At 40.1% G+C, this 19454-nt stretch overlaps 1 protein-coding gene across 2 annotated transcripts in view; it reads left to right on the top strand.

Annotated features, from left to right (window-relative positions):
- The window catches only part of Nrde2 (NRDE-2, necessary for RNA interference, domain containing), a 46737-nt gene that overhangs the window by 928 nt on the left and 26355 nt on the right, over nt 1–19454 (top strand). For both annotated transcript variants that reach the window (XM_010616294.3, XM_010616293.3), the window contains exons 2-4: nt 11909–12020; nt 13041–13274; nt 17939–18088. In XM_010616294.3, coding sequence (XP_010614596.1) covers nt 11909–12020; nt 13041–13274; nt 17939–18088 — 496 coding nt within the window. The remainder of the gene's footprint in view (nt 1–11908; nt 12021–13040; nt 13275–17938; nt 18089–19454) is intronic.

Raw genomic sequence — 19454 nt, 5'->3', positions numbered from 1 at the left:
TGAGTTACATCCCAACCCTTTTTTATTTAGGGGCAAGTTCTCGCTAAATTGCCAAGGCAGACCTTGAAATCCTTCTCATCCTGAATAGCTTGGATTATGGATGTGCATCGCTGCAGCTGGCCTTAATTGGCTTTTATTTACGATTCTAAACTCAAGAGGTCCTCAGAACCAGAACAGGTTCAAAGAACGTGTGGGCTGTACTGTGGTCAGACAACAAATAGAAAATGGAAATGAGGTACAGGGACAGCTTAACTGATTATAGCTTGCTGTTTTGTCTGGATTCTGCTGGCCTCCTGTAGTTGACTGACCTCAGCTGCTGTGATTTCCTAAGACCTAACTATTAATTGCAAGCATATGCTCTTACTTGACAGTTTCAGTTGATCTAACAACGCTAGTTGCAGTTTTCCACTTAAGGATACAATTATCAGAGATTCTTAGCTTAAATTTAATTTAATACCCTTTACATCCTGTCTTAGCTCTTATACTTCTCTTTTTGTAACACTTTTCATTATTGTGTATAATTTCTTATGTGGATAGTGTAACTATAGTATTTATTTACTAGACTGTAATTTCAAGACTAGGGACAGCATTCCTTGTAGCATACACTGTGTGATTGAAATATACTGTGAATGTGTAAATTAATATTTTTTATCCCAGTGAAAGGCACACTGTCATTTATCTCTCTCAGAATACTTCCCTTTGCTTTCAATACACTTATCCATCCTCTTTGCCACTTACGAAGTTCTGGAAGCTTTCTTTTGTGGATGTCTATGTGGTGTGATAAAATATTTGGTGAATGCTGCTGCCATCTAACAAAAAGGCAGGCTTGTAAAAACATTATGGTGTTGGGCCAGGAATTTAGCTCAGTGGTCTGCTGCCTGCCTCGTAAGCACAAGGACCCGAGTTCGGTCCCTGGTACAAAAAAACATTTTATATATGTATATAGTGTGTCTTCACCTATGTTAGTCATTGGACCTGGCACCATGGGACTTTGGGTTCTTCCCCAAAGTGTAAAAGATTTGTATCAAATCAAGACATCAAGGCAGCCATGATAGCACAACTAAAGATACTCATGAAAGAGGACTTCCAGAACCATTTCAAGAAATGGGGAGAATTATGAAATAAGTGTGTTTGAAGTGAAGGGAAATATTGTGAAGGAGATTAATGTCAGTGAGTCTTAACTGTAATAAAATTTTTTAAAAAGTCGTCATTTTTTAAAATCATACCTCATACTTTGCCTATAGCACAGGTCCAAAATACAGAAAGTGGTCAGTATTTGCTGGATGTACTGAGCAATAATGAGGACATAGTAATGTGTTGCATGAGCAAGCCTAAAAAAATAACAGTACAAGGTAAGATGTTACAGATGTCACAGGAATAATAACTTCTAATGGAAAATTCAACGAAAGCTTTGTGCAGGAGCTAACTTGTTGGGATGTATCTTCAAGATGGTAGGATTTGGATGACTAGAGATAAAGGAGGGGTATTCTAGGGCCTTCAAAGTTCTGTTAAAAAAATCGAGATGTATACAGAAAACTGGAAATGATCTATTTTGTTTGAATTTATGACTCGGGCGGGTAAGGGAGTATAGTGACCTCTAATATCAGGTTTATTTTATTTTGGGAGGTTTACAATTGAAGGTTTGCAGGGGCAGTTACTCTTGTCATTTAACTAGTATTTATTGTACATTCTGTGAGTAGCTAGCATCAGTGTAGTGTATGTAGAAGTGCTTTTTATAAAATACTAAATTTTGATCAGTGTTATCAGGCATAATGAAATTAACTATATCTTTGTATCATTAAACTAGAAGTCAAAATACAGCTTTTCCCAGTGTGTGGAAAAGCAGTGAGTGTGTGGGCAGCAGTGCCACTCAGGAGGCCTGGCCCATCTGGAGCTTTGAGGGCAAGGGGACCAGAGCAATGGGACCAGCTTTGGGGGAGGAGGTCCTTCCTCTCCCCCACCTGGACCAAAGACTAACAAGGTCACCAGCTGTGGTCCTCATGCTGCCTCTTCTCATCGCAGCCCCCACTCATACCCCTAATCTATGAACTTAAAAGGAAAACCACTTCCCTCCATCTCTCCTTTACCTCCTTTGTGGAGGGAAAAGTGCTGGCCAGGCAGAAGGCTGAGGACCTGGGGCTGGCTCCCCGGGGTCCCCAACTTAGCTGGTGAGCCCCTCCCCATAACCTCTGCAAGGCCAGCACCCACCAATCACTACCTGCACCTAAGGTGGCCCTACCCTGGGGATGCAGCCTGGGAAGGCTGGAGAGGCCAACAGCAGCACCCACCAGCTCTTCCTGACCCACCTCTCCCCCAAGGGGCCAGCTCCTACCTGTGTGGTAGTGGTGGACTGTCAAGGTGTGTGTCATGTACATTTGTATCAAAAATAAATAAGTGACCATGAAAAAAAAAAAAAAAGAAATAGCTTTTTACAGTTGGTTTGCTCAAGTCAGGATCCGAAAGAAGTCAGGATGCTCATTGCATTTTGTGGATAAATCTCTTAGCCCTTGGTTAATGTAAAATAGTTTTTCTCCTCTTCTATTTTATTTCTGTTATTTGTTTGAGGAAACTGGGCATTTATCCTTGAGACATTTTCCATCAAGTCTTCATGGTAGTTTTTTGGTTTTGTTTTACCTTTTTTTTCCTTCTAGGTGTCATTTAACATGCTTCTCCCAAAATTTTCTGTAAGCTGGTAATTAGATCTCGAGAACTGATTAGGTTCATGTCTCTTTTTTGTGGTTGTTATTGAAAATGCCTTGTTGGAAGTATTCTGCACTTGCTATGAAATCATAGGAGAATATATTAACCAGTTTTTTCTTCCAGTAATATTAAGATTGAGCAGTAGGTTCATATGTTTGCAGCCTTGTTCATCCATTAGGAAGCTGCCCATCAATCAAACTTTCACAAAATGATTTTTGCAGCTATTTATGTTCAGTGCTTAAATCCATTATTTCATTAAAGTTGGAGAATTATTATATTCTAATTTTATCATTCTTCCTTTTTTTTTTTTTTTTTTTTCTTTTTTTTTTTTTTTTTTTTTTTTTTTTTTTGTAGTAACGAGGATTGAACTGAGGACCTGGTGCTTGCCAGTCAGTCGCAGTGCCACTGAGCTGCATCCCCCACTCTTCCTATATTTTTAAAGCATCAGTTATTCTATAAAGAACTATTAGAATACCCTGAAATACAACTTAGGCAGGAAATAACAGGATGAATGCTGACAGAATTCCTTTTGTCAGTTTTTACAATAATGAGTTGTAGTTTTAGCAACTTCTAAAGGTGACCACCTGTGACCTTTGTTTTATTACGAACTCATGAATTCTTAACATATTTATATGTCAGTCCATTGTAGATAGTATTTTTCTAATACTGAAATTGTCCCATCTTTGGCTAATGGGAGCCTAGTTGAGTTGGTGCCTGTGTGTTTTTGACATGACCTGGTCATCTTTAATAGTTTCTTTGCTTTCTAACCTAAGAGATGTCCAGGGCTCACCACTGAGATGTTGTCTGATGGCCTAGAGTTGGGTTCCAGGGAACCCAGATCTCTTAGTGGAAAATGGGATAACTGTATTAAAAGCACAAACTGGGTGTTAGGGATATCATCACTACTGGCTTGCCATTTCCTCTAGGCCAGTGATGGTGAACCTTTTAGCCCTCTCTCTCAGTGATACCAACAGCCTGCTGCAGCCTGCATGCCATAGGTGTGCCACTCACCACTGCTCTAGACCTTTTCAGTTCAGATAACCAGGAAGAGGACAATGTGTCATGAATTCATATTGATATTTCCATTCTAAATCTAACATGAGGTTGTTACTGAAGTTATTTCATTTAACCCACTTATGCTGAGGGTTGTGGTGTTTTGAATTTTTGCATGAAATTCGGATATGTTACCTGGAAAAATAAAAGGAACAAGAATTGGGAAGAGAAAAATTTTTGTTCCACTGTTAATGTGCCAACAGTAGGCATAAGGGTTTTTTGTATTTGTTTTCTCTGTGCAGAGAATATTTCTAGGGCTGTAACACAATTAGGTGTATGTTCAAAATAAAAGAACTAATATACTAATAGTTTCAGATTTTTAAAGTACATTTTCATTAGTTGATGGTATCCTTCTCTTTTTTAAATACATATCATTCTATATTTATCTTAGGCCCTGAAGATCACTCTGACCAGCAGAGTGTAGAGATCTTCTTTATTTCTTTATATTGGTATGCAGACTTTATTCAACCATTCCCCTATTAAGGACATTTGGGTTGTTTCCAGTCTTTTGCAATAAGAAGTAGAAGCACTGTACTTTTTGCCTTTAAAATATTATTTTAAAAATGTAAGATACTATTAATAGTAGTGAGTACAGAATTCTGATTTTAAAAGCATTAAACCCCCAGACCAGATTTCGGCTGGCAATCCTTGCTTCCCAGTGTTTAGATACTGATAAGCAGTAGGCCAGCACTAAGGCAGGCATCGCACTCAGTGAGGGGCCCAGGGAGTTATATTCACCGCCGCTCCTTTCAACAAATAGGTATATAGAGAGGCCATTGTGTCAGGATCAGCAGAGAACCCCTGATTTCTGATTCCTCCAACTCTTGAGCTTTTCTTCTATCCTTAAGGTTGTTTATTAGGATGGTGTGCCCTAAAATATTGTTGCTTGTGAGTCAAGTATTTGAGCAGAGTTGAGGTGGAACATGTCATACCAGTTCACCTCATGCCCGTAATAACATACAAAGCAGGCATATTACCCAGATTTGGGGGAGAAAACTAAATTTACCCCCCGCAACCTGGTTTTCCTATGTCCACAGGTGAGAAAATAGTACCATCATTCCCCAAACCAAAACATAGACACATACCGTGACTCTGTTCCCATTCAGTTCTTTATCTCGTCCTCACAAGCAGCTCTGCAGTCCATTAGTTTCTTTATATTCACATTTTTACCACCACTACCTAACTTGCCATAGTCATCCCTGGATTACTACAACAGCTTCTTAAAATAGTCTCCCCTCTTTACTCCTGCCTTCACTCCCTGGACCATTCCACACTGGAATAAGAATTGTTTAAATGTATTTAAATTTAAAAACACTGTGTACCACTCACTGGTTTAAATGCTTTACAAATATTGGCCCTTTGACTCCTGACAACCCCATGAAGTCAGTACTATTACTTGAATTTTTGTGGAGGAGGAGTTGGAGGTACAGGACCAATTCTTGTCCAAGCACCTGTGGCTAGTAAGTCACAGAGCCAAGGTTTGAGTTCAGGCAGTCTAGCCTGAAGCACTACTCTTGAACACTAGATGTGGTTTTATCACTCTTGTTCAAAACTCTCTGAATGTCTGTCCACTGATCTTAAGGTAAACAAAAACTTTTTTTTTCTGTGTGGTACTGGGCATTGAATCAAATTGCCTTTGAATTAAGCTAACTCCCCAGCTCTTTTAATCAATCAGTTAATTTTTGAGACAGGGTCTCATTAATTCGCTAAATTGCCCAGACTGGGGTCTTCTTGCCTCAGCCTCCTGGAGTGTTAGAATTACAGGTGTGTGCCACCACTTCCAGTATTTTTTTTTTTTTTTTTTTTTTTTTTTGGTGCCAGGGATTGAACTCAGAACCTTGCACTTGCGATGCAGGTGGCGGAACCACTGAGCTAAATCCTCTGCTCCCCCCCTCTTTAAGGCCCCATCTCACCACCATCTTTTTGCCCCTACTTTCCTTAGCCCAGTAGTCCATGCATAATAACTGTTTCCCAGAGTCCTGGTTTCTCGTTTTCATTTTGCGTAACCCATGTCATTTGCCTAGGAGCAATCCCTTAGCTGAGATGTTCTCCAAGGCTGCTTTCTTTGAGGCAGGGAACCTAGTTGGTCTACCCTGTATATTTTTTCTAGTTTGGCCTTTGTCACATACCATGAAAGTGACCACCAGCATGTCAGCTCCATGAGATTGTTGTTGAGTTTATCTTATTCATTATGTGGCTCTTAGTAGGAAAAAAACGTACGAAGTGGAAAAGAGACCCAGAGAGAGTGCTTTGTTCCCAGTTGTGCTACTAGTAAACCATAAAGCCAAGTGGAACACAAGTTCTCTGACTATGGAACTTCAGTTAGTCTTGCGCTGTGCTGTGATATTAACAGTGTTGGGGTCTTGGTGGTTTAAACGTTATACTTGCAGTTCCTGGGCCTCTTCAAACCGTAGGTTACCTGGAGAAGGGCTGACTTTGCTCACGTTCCCTGTCATCACCATTTCAGTGCAGTTCTCAGCCGTGTTTGCTGGTGCTTTTTGGATAAGTAAGTTGTGTTCTTGGATTCTTTGTCAGAAAATAAAAGGTCGATCAAAACAAAGAGCTTGGCTTATTCTTTTTAAAGGAATAAACCTTTAAATGTGCTGATGTACTGATGCAGTTGGCCCTAGAAATGTTTTTGGAGTTATCTTTAGAGGAGTGGCATTCACTAATAATCAGCGCTATTTTATTATAACAGAATGGATGTAGAACATAGATATTTTATACAATTAGAATTTAAAATCTGTTCGTGACAATTCCTTCTATTTATGGGGAAATTGAATTAAAATATTTCCAGTGGTGCTAAGGAAATAGTTATATAATAAACTGACCACAGAAGTATTTCAGTGTTAGGTATTTGCTCATGATTTATTATATTACTTTCTGTTAAATTACCCTAAAAGCTTATGCATGCTGAGGTTTTACCTGGGTAGCTGTACGTGTTTTAGGCCGTAAACCCGAAGCATCTTTTCTGCCTAATGCTTCTACCTTTCCTCCTTCCTTAGATGGGTGAATATGTACGGCACAGTGCAATTTTCTAGGCATATTCCAACCTCCGATTTATTTACTGCCCCCCCCAAGCTATAGCTGTAATATGTTACATTCTGTATAGTTTTGGCACAGTTACCTAAGTACATATTTGATTTGTGTCAGGCACTGTAAATTATGTGAGGATGTAAGTAACAGTTGAAAAGGACACTGCAATCTGACTGATAAAACATCTGTTGATCTCACATAATTTTCTCTGTGACTCTTTAAAATTGAATTTAATAATCTGAATGTATTATCTGACCATGTAAAGTTACGACTATGTATCAGTACCATTTGAGCAGAGCCTGTCACATTTACTACAGTGCCCTCGATATCTAGAACTGTGCCTGCAACTTCATAGCCACTCAGTATTTTTTTTTTTTTTTTTTTTTTTTTTTTTTTTTTGGTACGGGGATTGAACTGGGGACCTTGCACTAGCAAGGCAGGCGCTGTGCCACTGACCTAAATCCCTGGCCACTTAGTATTTTATTTAATAATTAAATACATATAGTAAAAAATGGAAACATAATGGTCATGCTTTATACCTAGAAAGTAAACTTTTGGGGGGACAGTCTCAACTTTTTAGTTTATACATACAGTCCATGCAGTGATGGAGAAAAAGACAAAGATTTGGTCTATAGCCTTATTCATTTTATTTGTTCAAATATATATTGAGTTCTAGCTGTTTTGGGCTAAGGCACCATATAAGGAATTAGATGTACAGGGAGTAAATAGTCTTGTAGCTCCTACCCTCATGCTGCTTGCAGTTTGGAAAGATGGGTGGGAGGTGTGGAGAGAGCAGAAATGAAAATGCAGGAGTTATAAATTGGTTGGTGTATTTGTTTGAATGGCAGAATGTTTTTGTTTTTTCCTTTTTTTCTGTCACCACTTCCTGTGACACAATAATCGCTACTAATCGGTTCCCATAGAATCTGAGTCGTTATCCATTATTTTAGAACAGTGGTGGCAAACTTACATGTCACAGTGGGCACGCTGAACCCTCTTTGTCGGCCGCAAGCCGAGTCACCCCAGCATCCGAGCATCACATAATAGTTGTTTTTTTTCTACACTGAAAGCTCAGTATTGTATTCAGGTTTAATTGCGGTATTGGCACTTGGTGATAAATAAGTGGGTTTTGGGTTGCAGTTTAGGCCTTCAGACTCACCATCACTGGCTTAGAATGTAGTGGGAAGACTGGCATGCAGATAATGAGATTATAATGTGAAACTGTTGGAACAACCTCATGTACCAAGGGCAAAGAGGCTTCAGGAGAATCACCCTGTTGGTTGAAGAAGTGGAGCATACAGCAGCTCCACGGTGTGGTGGAGAGCACTTGATGCAGTTTGTAGGTCCAGGTTCACAGGTGTGCCCTTGGCCGTGTGTCTGGGAGGTGGGAGAGGTCCCAGCTCTGCTTCTAAGAGAGCCTCCTGAGACTGCCCCTCCCTCTGCACACCCAGCCAGAGCATCCCCTCCATTTCTGTTCTGCCTATGGAACTTCTCTGATTTTATTTGAAAAGTGAACTTCTTGGCTAAGAAAAGTTTGAAAATCCATGGATTAGGTGATCAGCAAAATCTTTCAGTAGTAATTCAGTCAGTGATTATCCGAATAATTCATGCATAGCCAGGTATTATACTACAAACAAAACAAAACACCTTTTTGTCAGGTGGAAAATGCCTTTTGGCCTTTGAGATGAGGGTGACACAAAGGGTCCATGGTGATTTGGATTTAAAACTCAAGAGCTGTATGTAAGTAAGTGATACTGCAGATTGAACTCAGAGGCATAGCAACTAAGCTACATCTCTAGCACTTTTTAGTTTTTATTTTGAGACAGGGTCTCAGTAAATCCCTAATTTGCCCAGGCTAGGCTCAAACTTCTGATCTTCCTGCCTTAGGTCCCCAGAATGCTGAGATTATAGCCATGTGCCTGTAATTACAGGATTGTATGCCAAGTTGTAATTTTTTATAAACGACTTTTTTTCTCATTTCCATGTTGCCTTCTTTTCTTTTCTTTCCTTCCTTCCTTTTTTTTTTGGCACAGGGATTGAACTTGGGAACTTGGGCTTGTGAGGCAGGTGGCGCAGCCACTGAGCTAAATCCCCGGCCCCTTGTTTGCATTCTTAAAAGGCCTGTCTTGTACCTTTTGAAAGATCTAAGAGAGTCACAACTGTATATGTTTTTTTTTTTTTTTTCTTTTTTTGGTACTGGGGGTCAAATTCAGGACTTTGTGCTTGCCAGGCAGACACATGTATATGCAGTTTTGATGTTTTTATTTGTTTACATTTTCTTCCAGCTGTCTATCTCAGATACTTAGTACAAATGTACTGAAGTGGCTCGAGAGCTTCTTTTTCCAGCACACTGTTTGTTCCATCTTTTTCTACTTTTCTTTCCTTTGCACACGATGGAATATGATTGTTGTGGAAATAAATCTGGTCTTGGTGAACTACAGGAACTGTTTTTGCTGATTCCTTGCCAGGAATTAAGCACAAGGGAAGAGAATGACCTCAGAAGGCAAAAGGAGATAGAAGACTGTGTGAACAGTTGTTGTAAATTACTAAGTGTGACCTTACAAATTACTTTATTCCTTTGAGCCCTAGTTTCCTGTTCTGTGCAGTGTCCTTCGTCATACTTCCTCTAGAGTGTTGTTACGTTGATTCAAACAGAAAAGATGCACATGCTTAGTGTGGTGTTTGGCCCGCATGCAGCCTGGCGTTGGACTTCTCCACCCTTCCTCCTTTTTCTCTTTCCTACACATATTTGTTGAATATCTGCTGTATGCCAGGCAGTGCCCCTCTGTGCCCGGTCCATATAGCAGGTCTGCCTGTCTTCAGGGAACATGCTTGCTGTTGCCCCTCACTGAGATGTAGTCACAGTAAGGAACTACAGTCTACAATAAGTGAAGAACTCGTAGAACTTAGTAATCCAAAGACAGCTCAATGTAAAAATAGGCAAAGAATTTGAGTAGTTATTTTTCCAAAGCATAGCCAGTAAACTCATAAAAAGATGCCAGCATCATTAGTCACGAGGGAAGTTCAAATTAAAGCCACATTGAGTTAACTTATTACACTCAGAAGGCTGACTGTTATCAGATGGTAACAATTACTTGGGGACAGAGAAACTGGAATCATGTATCATTAATGGGAATCTAATGATAGAGCTGCTTTGGAAAGCAGTTCCTACAATGCTGCACGAGTTACATATGCCCCAGCAGTTCTACTCCTAGATATCTACCCAAGAGAAATGAAAAGTTACCATATAAAAACTTGTACATAACATTATTTATAATAGTCCCAAGTACCCAACAGCTGGTGAGTAAAGAAAATGTGATATATCAAAAAAATGGAAATTTTTCTTTTCTTTTCTTGTTTTGAGACAGGATCTCACTGTGTAGTTCAGGCTGGCCTTGAACTCTCCGTTTAACCCAGGCTGGCCTCAACTCACGGAGATCTTTCTGCAGGGATTATAGTCATGTACACCATGCCTAGCAAAATGGATTATTGTTAGACAAGAAGAAGGAAAGACATACTGTAGCATGGATGAACCTTAAAAACATTACACAAGTGGAAGAAGCCAGTTACAAGAGTACATATTGTATGAGCTCATTTAAGTTAAATGTCTAATGTGAAATAGGAAGAAAAGGGCTAAAGGTGTAGGGAAAGTGGGAAGGGCAGGGGAAAGGTAATAAGGGGAAAATATATATATAAGAAAATGAAAAAATGGAAATAAAGTGTTTGTAAATGGGGAGGGGAGAAGGGGTGAAGGGAGGGCAGGGACAAGGGGAAAAAATGAGAACCAAGACCTGTCATGTAGAGGTACAAGATCCCAAAGATGAGTGTAACTGTACTGTATACCTAAAATGTACCAATAAACTCAGATAGAGAAAAAATAAATGTCTAAAATAGGTGGATCTGTAGAGACAAAGTAGATGAGTGATTGGAGCAGAAGAGGGTGGTACTAGGAGTGAGAGGATGGGCATTGACTGCTGAGTCCGATTTTTTTATGGGATGAAAAAAATGTTCTGCAGTTACGGAGATAGTTTTACAACTCTATGCTAAACATCATCCCTTAAAAGAATGGCTTCTTGATATGTAAATTATGTCAGTGAAACTTAAAATTGCAGTTACCCTCTTCTCGGATCTTTAGCTATTTCCTGGGTTTTTTCCTCAGCATATGGATGTGCCCTGGCTTCTCACCCTAAAACAAAACAGGACAGAATTTGAGCCCCTGCATGGGCTTCCTTGTTACTGCCATCTCATGCTTTATTCTTTAGTGTGTTTGTTTTGAGATAGGGTCTTGCTATGTAGTTCAAGCTGGCCTGAACTGTGTAGCCCAGGTTGGCCTTGAACTCAAGGCTCAGCCTCTCGAGAGCTGGGATTAAAGGTGTGTGCCATCCTACACCTGGCTCCTGCTTTATATTCCCTCATAGTTCAGACTCTTTAATAGAAAGTAAGCAATTTAGAAATAATTTACTATGGAAAAGTTAGAAATTTATGGATAAGTAGGAAGCAAAAAAATTTTTAGATATTTAATCTTATCACTCAGAAGTAATCATCATTAACATGAATATGATTTTAGCATTAGTAATTGAATCTAGTGTTTTTATTTCCAAAGAGTAGTATTGTTATGAGGAAAGGTGCAATTACTATACTAAGATAGACCATTGCATATTTTTACCATTGCATATTTTTAAGATTTTCAGTTTCTTTATAACATCAAGCTTTGTGGACTTTTATGCATGATTTGATTTTTTAATTTTTAGGAATTGTCTAAATCAAATTTGAGGTTAGCAGACCTAATGCTTTGGAAGCATTCAGGCTCATTAGGTAGCATGGATAGAATACATAAAACCTTGTTGCCTTTTAGGACACACTTGTTATGTGGCTTTTGCTTAAGCTACAGCCTGATATCACAAGAGGATTTCAGTCTTAAATATTTTAGAGAGTGTTAAAGCACCATGTCCTGTGAAATAAAAATTTCATGGATTCTGTTTGGCTTCTGTGGGCTATTGAAAGTGTCTGGCTGACATGGGCTGTGAATTGGGATCCCCGCTGATAAGATGGATGGATTTGCTGCTTTAGAAGTCATTTTGAATAATTTTATTGATTTTTCTCCCTTTTGCACATGCAGAATTAGACTGGCTGAGTAACCCAAGCTTTTGTGTTGGAACAACAGCATCATCGCTGAACCAACAAACCAAGGAGGCCACAGCCCTTGTTTCTGAAGGGTCCACACTGACAAGGTAGTTTTTCGACAGACGGATTTTAGCCTTTGTTCGTATATTGTCTCTAGCTTAGCTTAAATGATGTGCGTAGAAAAGCCTATAGCGAAAACACAGCGAAGCTTTTCTTTTACTTAGAGTAATGAGGTGCTTGGTTGTTTCCCTGACCTCATTTCTGTAGATTGTTCTTGTATCCCCACTTCGCATTGCAATAGCAAGTGCGCGACACAATTAGTGCCTATAATTAGGCCATGAGGGAAATGGCAACATTGTGTTTCTCAGGTAACTTTAGTAACCTTTAGGCTATTGTAATTTAGAATTTCTTTAATTGCATATTCAACACTTTCGTAAAAATAGCCTATATCACATAACATAGGATAAAATCTATGAAAACATTGGGGAGAGCAAAATGACATGCATCTCTATCCAGCTGTGAAATAATTTTTTGTAGATCGCTGAGTTGAGAAATGCACTCTTTCACAAATAGATTAGAGAGTCTCATTAAAAAGGTGAAAAATATGAACACTAAATGCCTAGGAAGCCTTTTGGAAGTTGATGTCTGTGAAGAATTTCGTGGAAGTTATTTCAGTGATGAGGAAGGATTCATTTTCAATTTGAAAAACAAGGACCACAATTAAACCTTTTGTTTTTGGTTTTAGGGACACCCTGGTATGTATCACTGAAAATAAACCTTTAATAATGTTGCCAAAATACTTTATTTAACAAAGTAACTAGTAGGTTAATTTAAAGATGAATACATATGAAAGTACAGGTTTAGAAACTATCACTTATTTTAGGTATAGTTCTTTTTTTTATTTTGTACTGGGAATCGAAATCAGGACCTTGCGCTTGCCAGGCAGTCACCGTGCTGCTGAGCTACATTCCTGGCCCCAGGTACAATTCTTAAGTCTTAAGTTTAGTTATAATCCAGGAAAAAACTGTATACTGTATCCCTATTACATATTTATTTGTTTATTTACTTTTTACATAATATTTTCCCTGTCTTTTGAAAGTAATTCTGAAGTTGATTTTCCCCAACAGGAGTCCTTTGAAATCACAGCCTTCAGATGAGAGTGACACTAACAAAAAGCTCACACAAATAAGCAGAAAAAAGAAGAAAGAAAAAAAGAAAAAAAGGAAGCATCAGCACTATAAGAAGACGAAGAGGAAACATGGACAGTCGAGTAGCAGTGAGTCTGAGCCGGAAAGTGACTCTGGAAAGGACAGATTGTCCCGAAGCATCAGGAGTAGTCAGAAGGAGTCTGAGAAAGTCAGGTAGCTTACTGTTCTCAGATGCTGGTGATATTTTAAGTTTGAATTTTTCTCTCTTGATTGTTGCCACAAGTTTGGTGTTTGAATGTTTGTTTAGCTAGTCAATTAAAAGAGAACTCTAGGCAGGTGTAGTAACCCTGTAACCCCAGCACTTTGGGAACCTGAGGCAGGAGACACAAGGCTGAGTTAAGCCTGGACAGCTTGTTGAGGTCAGTTCCAAGGGGACGTAGCTCAGTTTGAATGCTCTGGGTTTAATCCCTAGAACCAAAGGAAGAGAGAGAGAACTCTCCCATTAGATCAGCTTAAAAACAAAAGAAAAACTATCATAAAAACTAAGGACATAATTTTGTTTAAGAAATATTATTTAGACACAGTAATGATTGTATCAGAATCTGATATGGGCCAGACACGGTGGCACATATCTGTAATCCTAGCACTCAGGAGGCCGAGGCAGGAGGATCACTGCAAGTTCAAGGCCAGCCTAGGCTGTATAGTAAGTTCCAGCCTGAACTACAGAGCAAGACCCTGTCTCAAGAAAACAAAACAAGAAAAGATCATCTTTGGCTTTTCTGAAAGACAGCACAGTGTAGCACACAGCGGGCATATGGGTCAGTGCACTGTGCTTCAAGGGTTCCATGCCTGAGGGCTGTTGACATCCACACTTAGCCCAAAAAGCATTTTCTTGAGGTTTGTTCCATCCTGCATTCATGATCTCGATCTCTTTCTCTCTTACTCTCTCTCCCCTCCACCCCTTGCCCTCTTTTTGGTTAAGGTCAGTGTAGCTCTTCAGTTGTTGGTATTTGCCCTTCTCCTTTACCTCGTATCTGTTGAGAACCATCGTCGTGAAGGTGCAGGACAGCTGATGACCACAGTATTTCCTGTCCTTGGGGGCTTTATTTCTCCTCGTGTCTCACTCTGCTGTCTGCTTGAGCGAATTGCTCATCATTTCACCAAAGGGGCACAGTGTGGGTACTCAGGATAGCTTTTCCTCTCTGCTTAGCCGAACATCCTCTTGCATAGAAAGGGGGAAAGATGGTATGTGATAAAACTACCTGAATTATTTCTTATCCAGTTTTTTTCTTCATTGCTTCTACAGTCTAGAAGAGAGAAGAGTGAAGTACTTGTTCCGAGCATATTTTTAAAAAATTAATGCTGTTGAGGTCTTTGCAGCTCTTCAGAGATTTATTTGCTTTTGTTGTGCGCTTGGAAGGCCGATGGATGTCAGTAAGAGCCCTGAACTGGTGCAGGCCTGGGATGGCCTGAGAGTTTCCATCAGATGCAAACGCTGCAGTCTTGCGGGGTCCTAGAGTGGTGTCAGCAGAGCAGTGATGAGCACTGTTGGTTTCTGGCTCAGAGGAGCCAAGTTTATTCAGCCCTCAGTAGCTCAGGTGCTGTACCTGTAACCCATGCTTGCTCTTAGGAGGAAGAAATAAAGGAGCTAAGCTAAAGATTCTGAATTGGGTTGAATTCAGGAGGATAGAATTAGAGCTGCCTGCTTTCCACTGTCCCCCAGCACTGATCCAAAGCCTGATACAGTGTTGCTGCTGAATGAGTGAGTGAATATATTACTGATATTCTTGCTTTCTGTCTATAATATATTTATTATTGTGACACTGGGAACTGAACCCAGGGCCTTTGCACTGAGTTACATTCCCAGCCCTTTAAATTTTGTTTTTCCTTCCCTTTGACTCTGTCTCACTAAGTTGCCCACTAAGGCCTGCGACTTGCTAGTCTTCCTGCTTTAGCGTCCCAGAGTACTGGGATAATAAGTGTGTGCCACTGTACTGAGCTACTGTCTTTCTGTCCATCTGTCCATCTGTCTGTCTGCCCACCTGCCCCACTCAGTGATATAAAGGATCAAATCCCAGCCCTTATATGTGCTAGGTACATGCTCTACCACTGAGCTGCACAGCTAGCCCTATAGCCTTGCTTTTGGGTATGTCTTCAAAGAAACTACTTTGTTACAGCTTCTGAAATTTTACCTTTTTTTTGGGGGGGGTACCAGGGATTGAACTCGGGTCACCGAAGGTAGGCCACCGAACCGCTGAGCTAAATCCCTAGCCCCTGAAATTTTACCTTTTATCTGTTTGTCCTTTTTTAGAGCTGAGGAAATGAGTTGTAAAGGATTTCCTGAAACCAAATAGGGACTACCACAAGAATTTGGCAGACTGTTAATTTCAGTGTATGCTTTAACCATTTCAGAGAGCGTAGCTTCTTAGTGGTTTCATGATCCAAATAGCATTTTCAGTTTGCTGTTTGGTGGGATAACCTTACTAAGATCAAAATACATTTTTCTTGTCCTTCTCTTTTGCTTTCTTGCTGTTAACTTCTGTGGTTTCTTTTTGGGGAAGTTGACCTGGAAGAACTGTTTGTTTCCACATAGACAAAGATCAAGGTGTAAGTGTGTTGTGAATGTCTTTCCATGATGTCAGGAGAGTGGGTGCAGGGAGGGTAGCATATCCTGTGGGACTTTCCTGTAGGAGATCCCTAGAGGTTTCAGCTACTAACTGGCCTTTGTTTCCTGGGATGCGTTTTCCATCATGTAAGGTGGAGGCAGCTCTTTCCTAGCACACAGCTCACCCACCACATCCTGCTTCCTGACCTCGGTACCCAGGAGGGTAGAGAGAAGACTTGTTTACTCCCAGGGTGTGATCTGCATTCACTTCCACCTGCCCTCTCTAGTTGGCTTTCCCTTTTCTAGAATGCATTGGTCTTTTCCCAGTGGGCTGTCCTTCCTCTTTTCTCTGTCGCTTGCAGTTTTTATGGAAGAGCCTTGACAGTTGTCATGAAGGTGATTGTATTAACATTCGTCTTAATACATTTTATATTTTAACCTGAGGCTCCTTGTTCAACACTTATTTATTAAGTGGCTACTTTTGTGTCCTTGAAATGCCATTCCTTTGTATTCTCTGTGAGTCATGATTTAGAATCCTCCAGAATCTTTGTTTGTGTCTAGGCAGAGCTAAAATACAAAGATGGAACCACAGTTAATGGCTGTTTTGACTCATTTGGCAGCATATTGTGCCATCCGCATTATGAGCTGATTTTCTTTAGAGAAAAAAAGATGTTAGATGCCAGAAAATGCTTCCCTCCCTCTCAGTGAACTCCTGGGGAAGCGGTTCCTTTCCTTTGTATCTGAGCTGAAAGCTGGCCAGTCCACAAACTGATTCAATGAGCTAAATAAGGGTCTGTGTTAGGGACTCTCGGGATTCTGCTCTTTCTGTAGGAAGTGCAGACATGCAGACCAAACACACCGGACAGGACTGCAAAGATGAACCGAGACCACACCTGAGCAAGCAGTTCGACAAGTGCCTTTCTGAAGTAGTGAGTCGGAGTAAGGTGTTCGAGCACTTTGACGTAAGTTAGGTCAGTGGCGGCAAGCCTGTGGTGCATGTGCCGCAGCGAGAGTCAAGTCACCCCAGCAGCCGAGCACTGGATAACAGTTGTTTTTTTCTATAGTAAAACCTCAGTGTTCAAGTTTAATTCTAGTGTTAGTGTTGGCACTTTGTGATAAATAAGTGGGTTTTGGGTTTCAGTTTGGACACTCGGTCTCTAAAAGTTTCACCATCGCTGAGTTAGGTGAAGCAAAGGTAGCCACTGTCACGTCGTGATTATCACCTTGGAATGTGTGGTAGTTCCCTCTGTGTAGCATTCTAAAGTGCCTCAGAATAGGAGTTGTTTTTTTAAAGGAAAAAAAACCTTATTTAGAAATACATTTGAAATTCTAATTAAAGGCATTTAAATGAAATATTTGAAGAGAACACCTATATCCTTCTGTGGCAAGAACTCACAGATTGGGCCTTCAGGTGCCCAGTGAGGGACTAAAAGCAGGATGAAGTTTAGCATCTCTGCCTTCATGTTTCTCCTTTATTACCTAAAAACTTTGGATCAGATCCCTGCTCTGTTCTGCATGAAGGAGTGTGATATAAAGTTTATTAGTCCTAAATCTACCTACACTGTCCCATCCCTCTTCAAGACTGAGGGGACTTCAAGATAAGAGTAAGTAAAGTGATTATGGGGACATCTAGTTGTCAGCCTCACAGAGCCTCACAGACCACCCTTGATGAAGTCAACCACTAAGCAGGGGCACTTTCCCCATCACGTGGTGGGAACTGTCATCTCATGATGAAAGCCAAATCCCCCCTCAAGTGATGATGACTCTTGGAGAATCTCACAGCACTGGTCCTGAGATACTGATCAACCAGAACACAGCCTGACTAGTTATTAAAAACACCAAATTCTGCCTTTGTTTCCTCTTTCCTACCCCAAAGCTCTGCCAGCCCCCTGAAGACAGATTTTGAACCTTTTGATCTGTGTATCCCAGCGTGGCCATGCTGATTAAAGCTCCTTTCCTACCCTTTACTGCTGCCCATCTCCTTGATTGGTGTTATAGGATGGATCTTCCAGTGTGGTCTGTTGGGACCCCTGAAGCTGGGTTTTGTCCTAAAACTCCAGTAATACTTCATCTTAATTTCTGAGACTTTCCTTGTCATTTAGTTTTGCTTTACTTTAAAAACTTTTCCCAGAGTAAGAATTTTCCTCTCATCTCTATGACATGTGCAATTTTATGTACTTCGGTGTTTTTGATGCTGTGTGGGGTTTGAAAAGCTGAACTTTGATATTTTGGAAGATTTCTGAAGCGTGTCTCCTTTTCTTTTGTCCCACAGTTATGGAAACAATGCTGCTGCTGATGTTGGGCATCACTCTTTCTGGCTTGAGGACATCCAGACTCTGACAGGAGAAATCTTCAGAACAGATAGGAAACCGGATCCTGCAAACTGGGAATATAAGTCTCTTTACAGAGGAGATATAGCAAGGTAGCCATATTATTTCCCCTGATTTTTGCTGTTGGAAGTGACTTGTTTCTCCTCTGAACTCTGAGCATTGTCTGTTTGCCTCTTTATTTCTCTCTCATAGATTCTTTTGGTTCTTATCATTGTTAAGCTGTTAAAGGGACACACTTCATCCCACATTCTAAATTGAAAGCTTAATCCTTGTGGTCAGGTCAGATTAATCTTATTATCCTTTGTGCTTAGCACAGTGCCTGGTGTAGTAGATATTTTATAAATGTTTGTTGGATGAATGAATCTAAAAATACGATAATTAATTGTGATGAGTATCCAGAACCCATTTGTTCTAATCTATATGCCATTTTAAAAAGTAGCAAAAGCCTTTTATTTATCTGTCCCCCACATAATGCCATTTCAGAAAATGACATTTAGTGGTATTGACTTTCAAATTATTTCTGGCATGTAACACCAGATGATCATAAAAATAGGTGGTGTTATTTGCTGTAATGAATATTTGTTGTATTGAGTTTGAACGTTTTCCCTGTAAACTGTCAAATCAAAAATACTTGTGTAAGGCAAGTGCAGTGGCTTGTGCGTGTTATCCCAGTTACTTGGGAGGCAGAGGGGGAGGATTGTGAGTTCAGGGCCAGGGTGGGCAACTTACTGAGACCCTGTCTCAACAACAACAACAACTTTAGTACCTATTAAAACCCTTTAGACACTTAGTAATTTGTAGGAAACGTGGATTATAAAGAGCAATAATACACGGTCTTTACTCTTGACAGAGTTTGCAGGTAATGAAAGTCAGAGCTGGAGAATCACAGAATACGAGATCAAGAGGAAATCTTGGAGATAGTTTTTCTGTATAGGCCAATTACTTTGTTTTGGTGCCAGGAATTGAACTCAGGACCTTGTGCTTGCGAGGCAGGCTTGGTGCCACTGAGCTAAATCCCCGGCCCTAGGCCAATTACTTTAAAATTTCTGTTTCCAGTACCTTACCGCTCTTCCAAATTTCAGTCATATTTCACTCATCCTGACATTATACCTCATCACATAATTCCGACTAAAATTTCCTTTATGATGAATTTGCAACAGTTGCTTTTAATCTGTACACTGTTGACAAAAGCTTCATGGCAAAGAATAAATGACTATCATTTTAAGTATATTCATTATTTTTGGACTTTTTTTTTAGTACTGGGAATTGGACCCAGGGCCTTGGCACTGAGATAACTCCAAGCCCTTTTATTTTTATAATTTTGAGACATGGTTTCACTAAGTTATCCGTGCTGGTCTCATACTTAGGATCCTCCTGTCAGCCTCCTAGAATGCTGGGATTATAGGTATGTGCCTCCATGCCAAGCTACTTTTGGGGTTATTTTAATGCCAAGTGCAG

The sequence above is a fragment of the Fukomys damarensis genome, unplaced genomic scaffold (assembly GCF_012274545.1).
Source record: "Fukomys damarensis isolate Sample0158 unplaced genomic scaffold, DMR_v1.0_HiC HiC_scaffold_21, whole genome shotgun sequence".
In the NCBI taxonomy this organism is placed as follows: Eukaryota; Metazoa; Chordata; class Mammalia; order Rodentia; family Bathyergidae; genus Fukomys; species Fukomys damarensis.
Note: the sequence above shows the minus strand (reverse complement) of the source record. Positions and strands in the feature narration are given on the sequence as shown.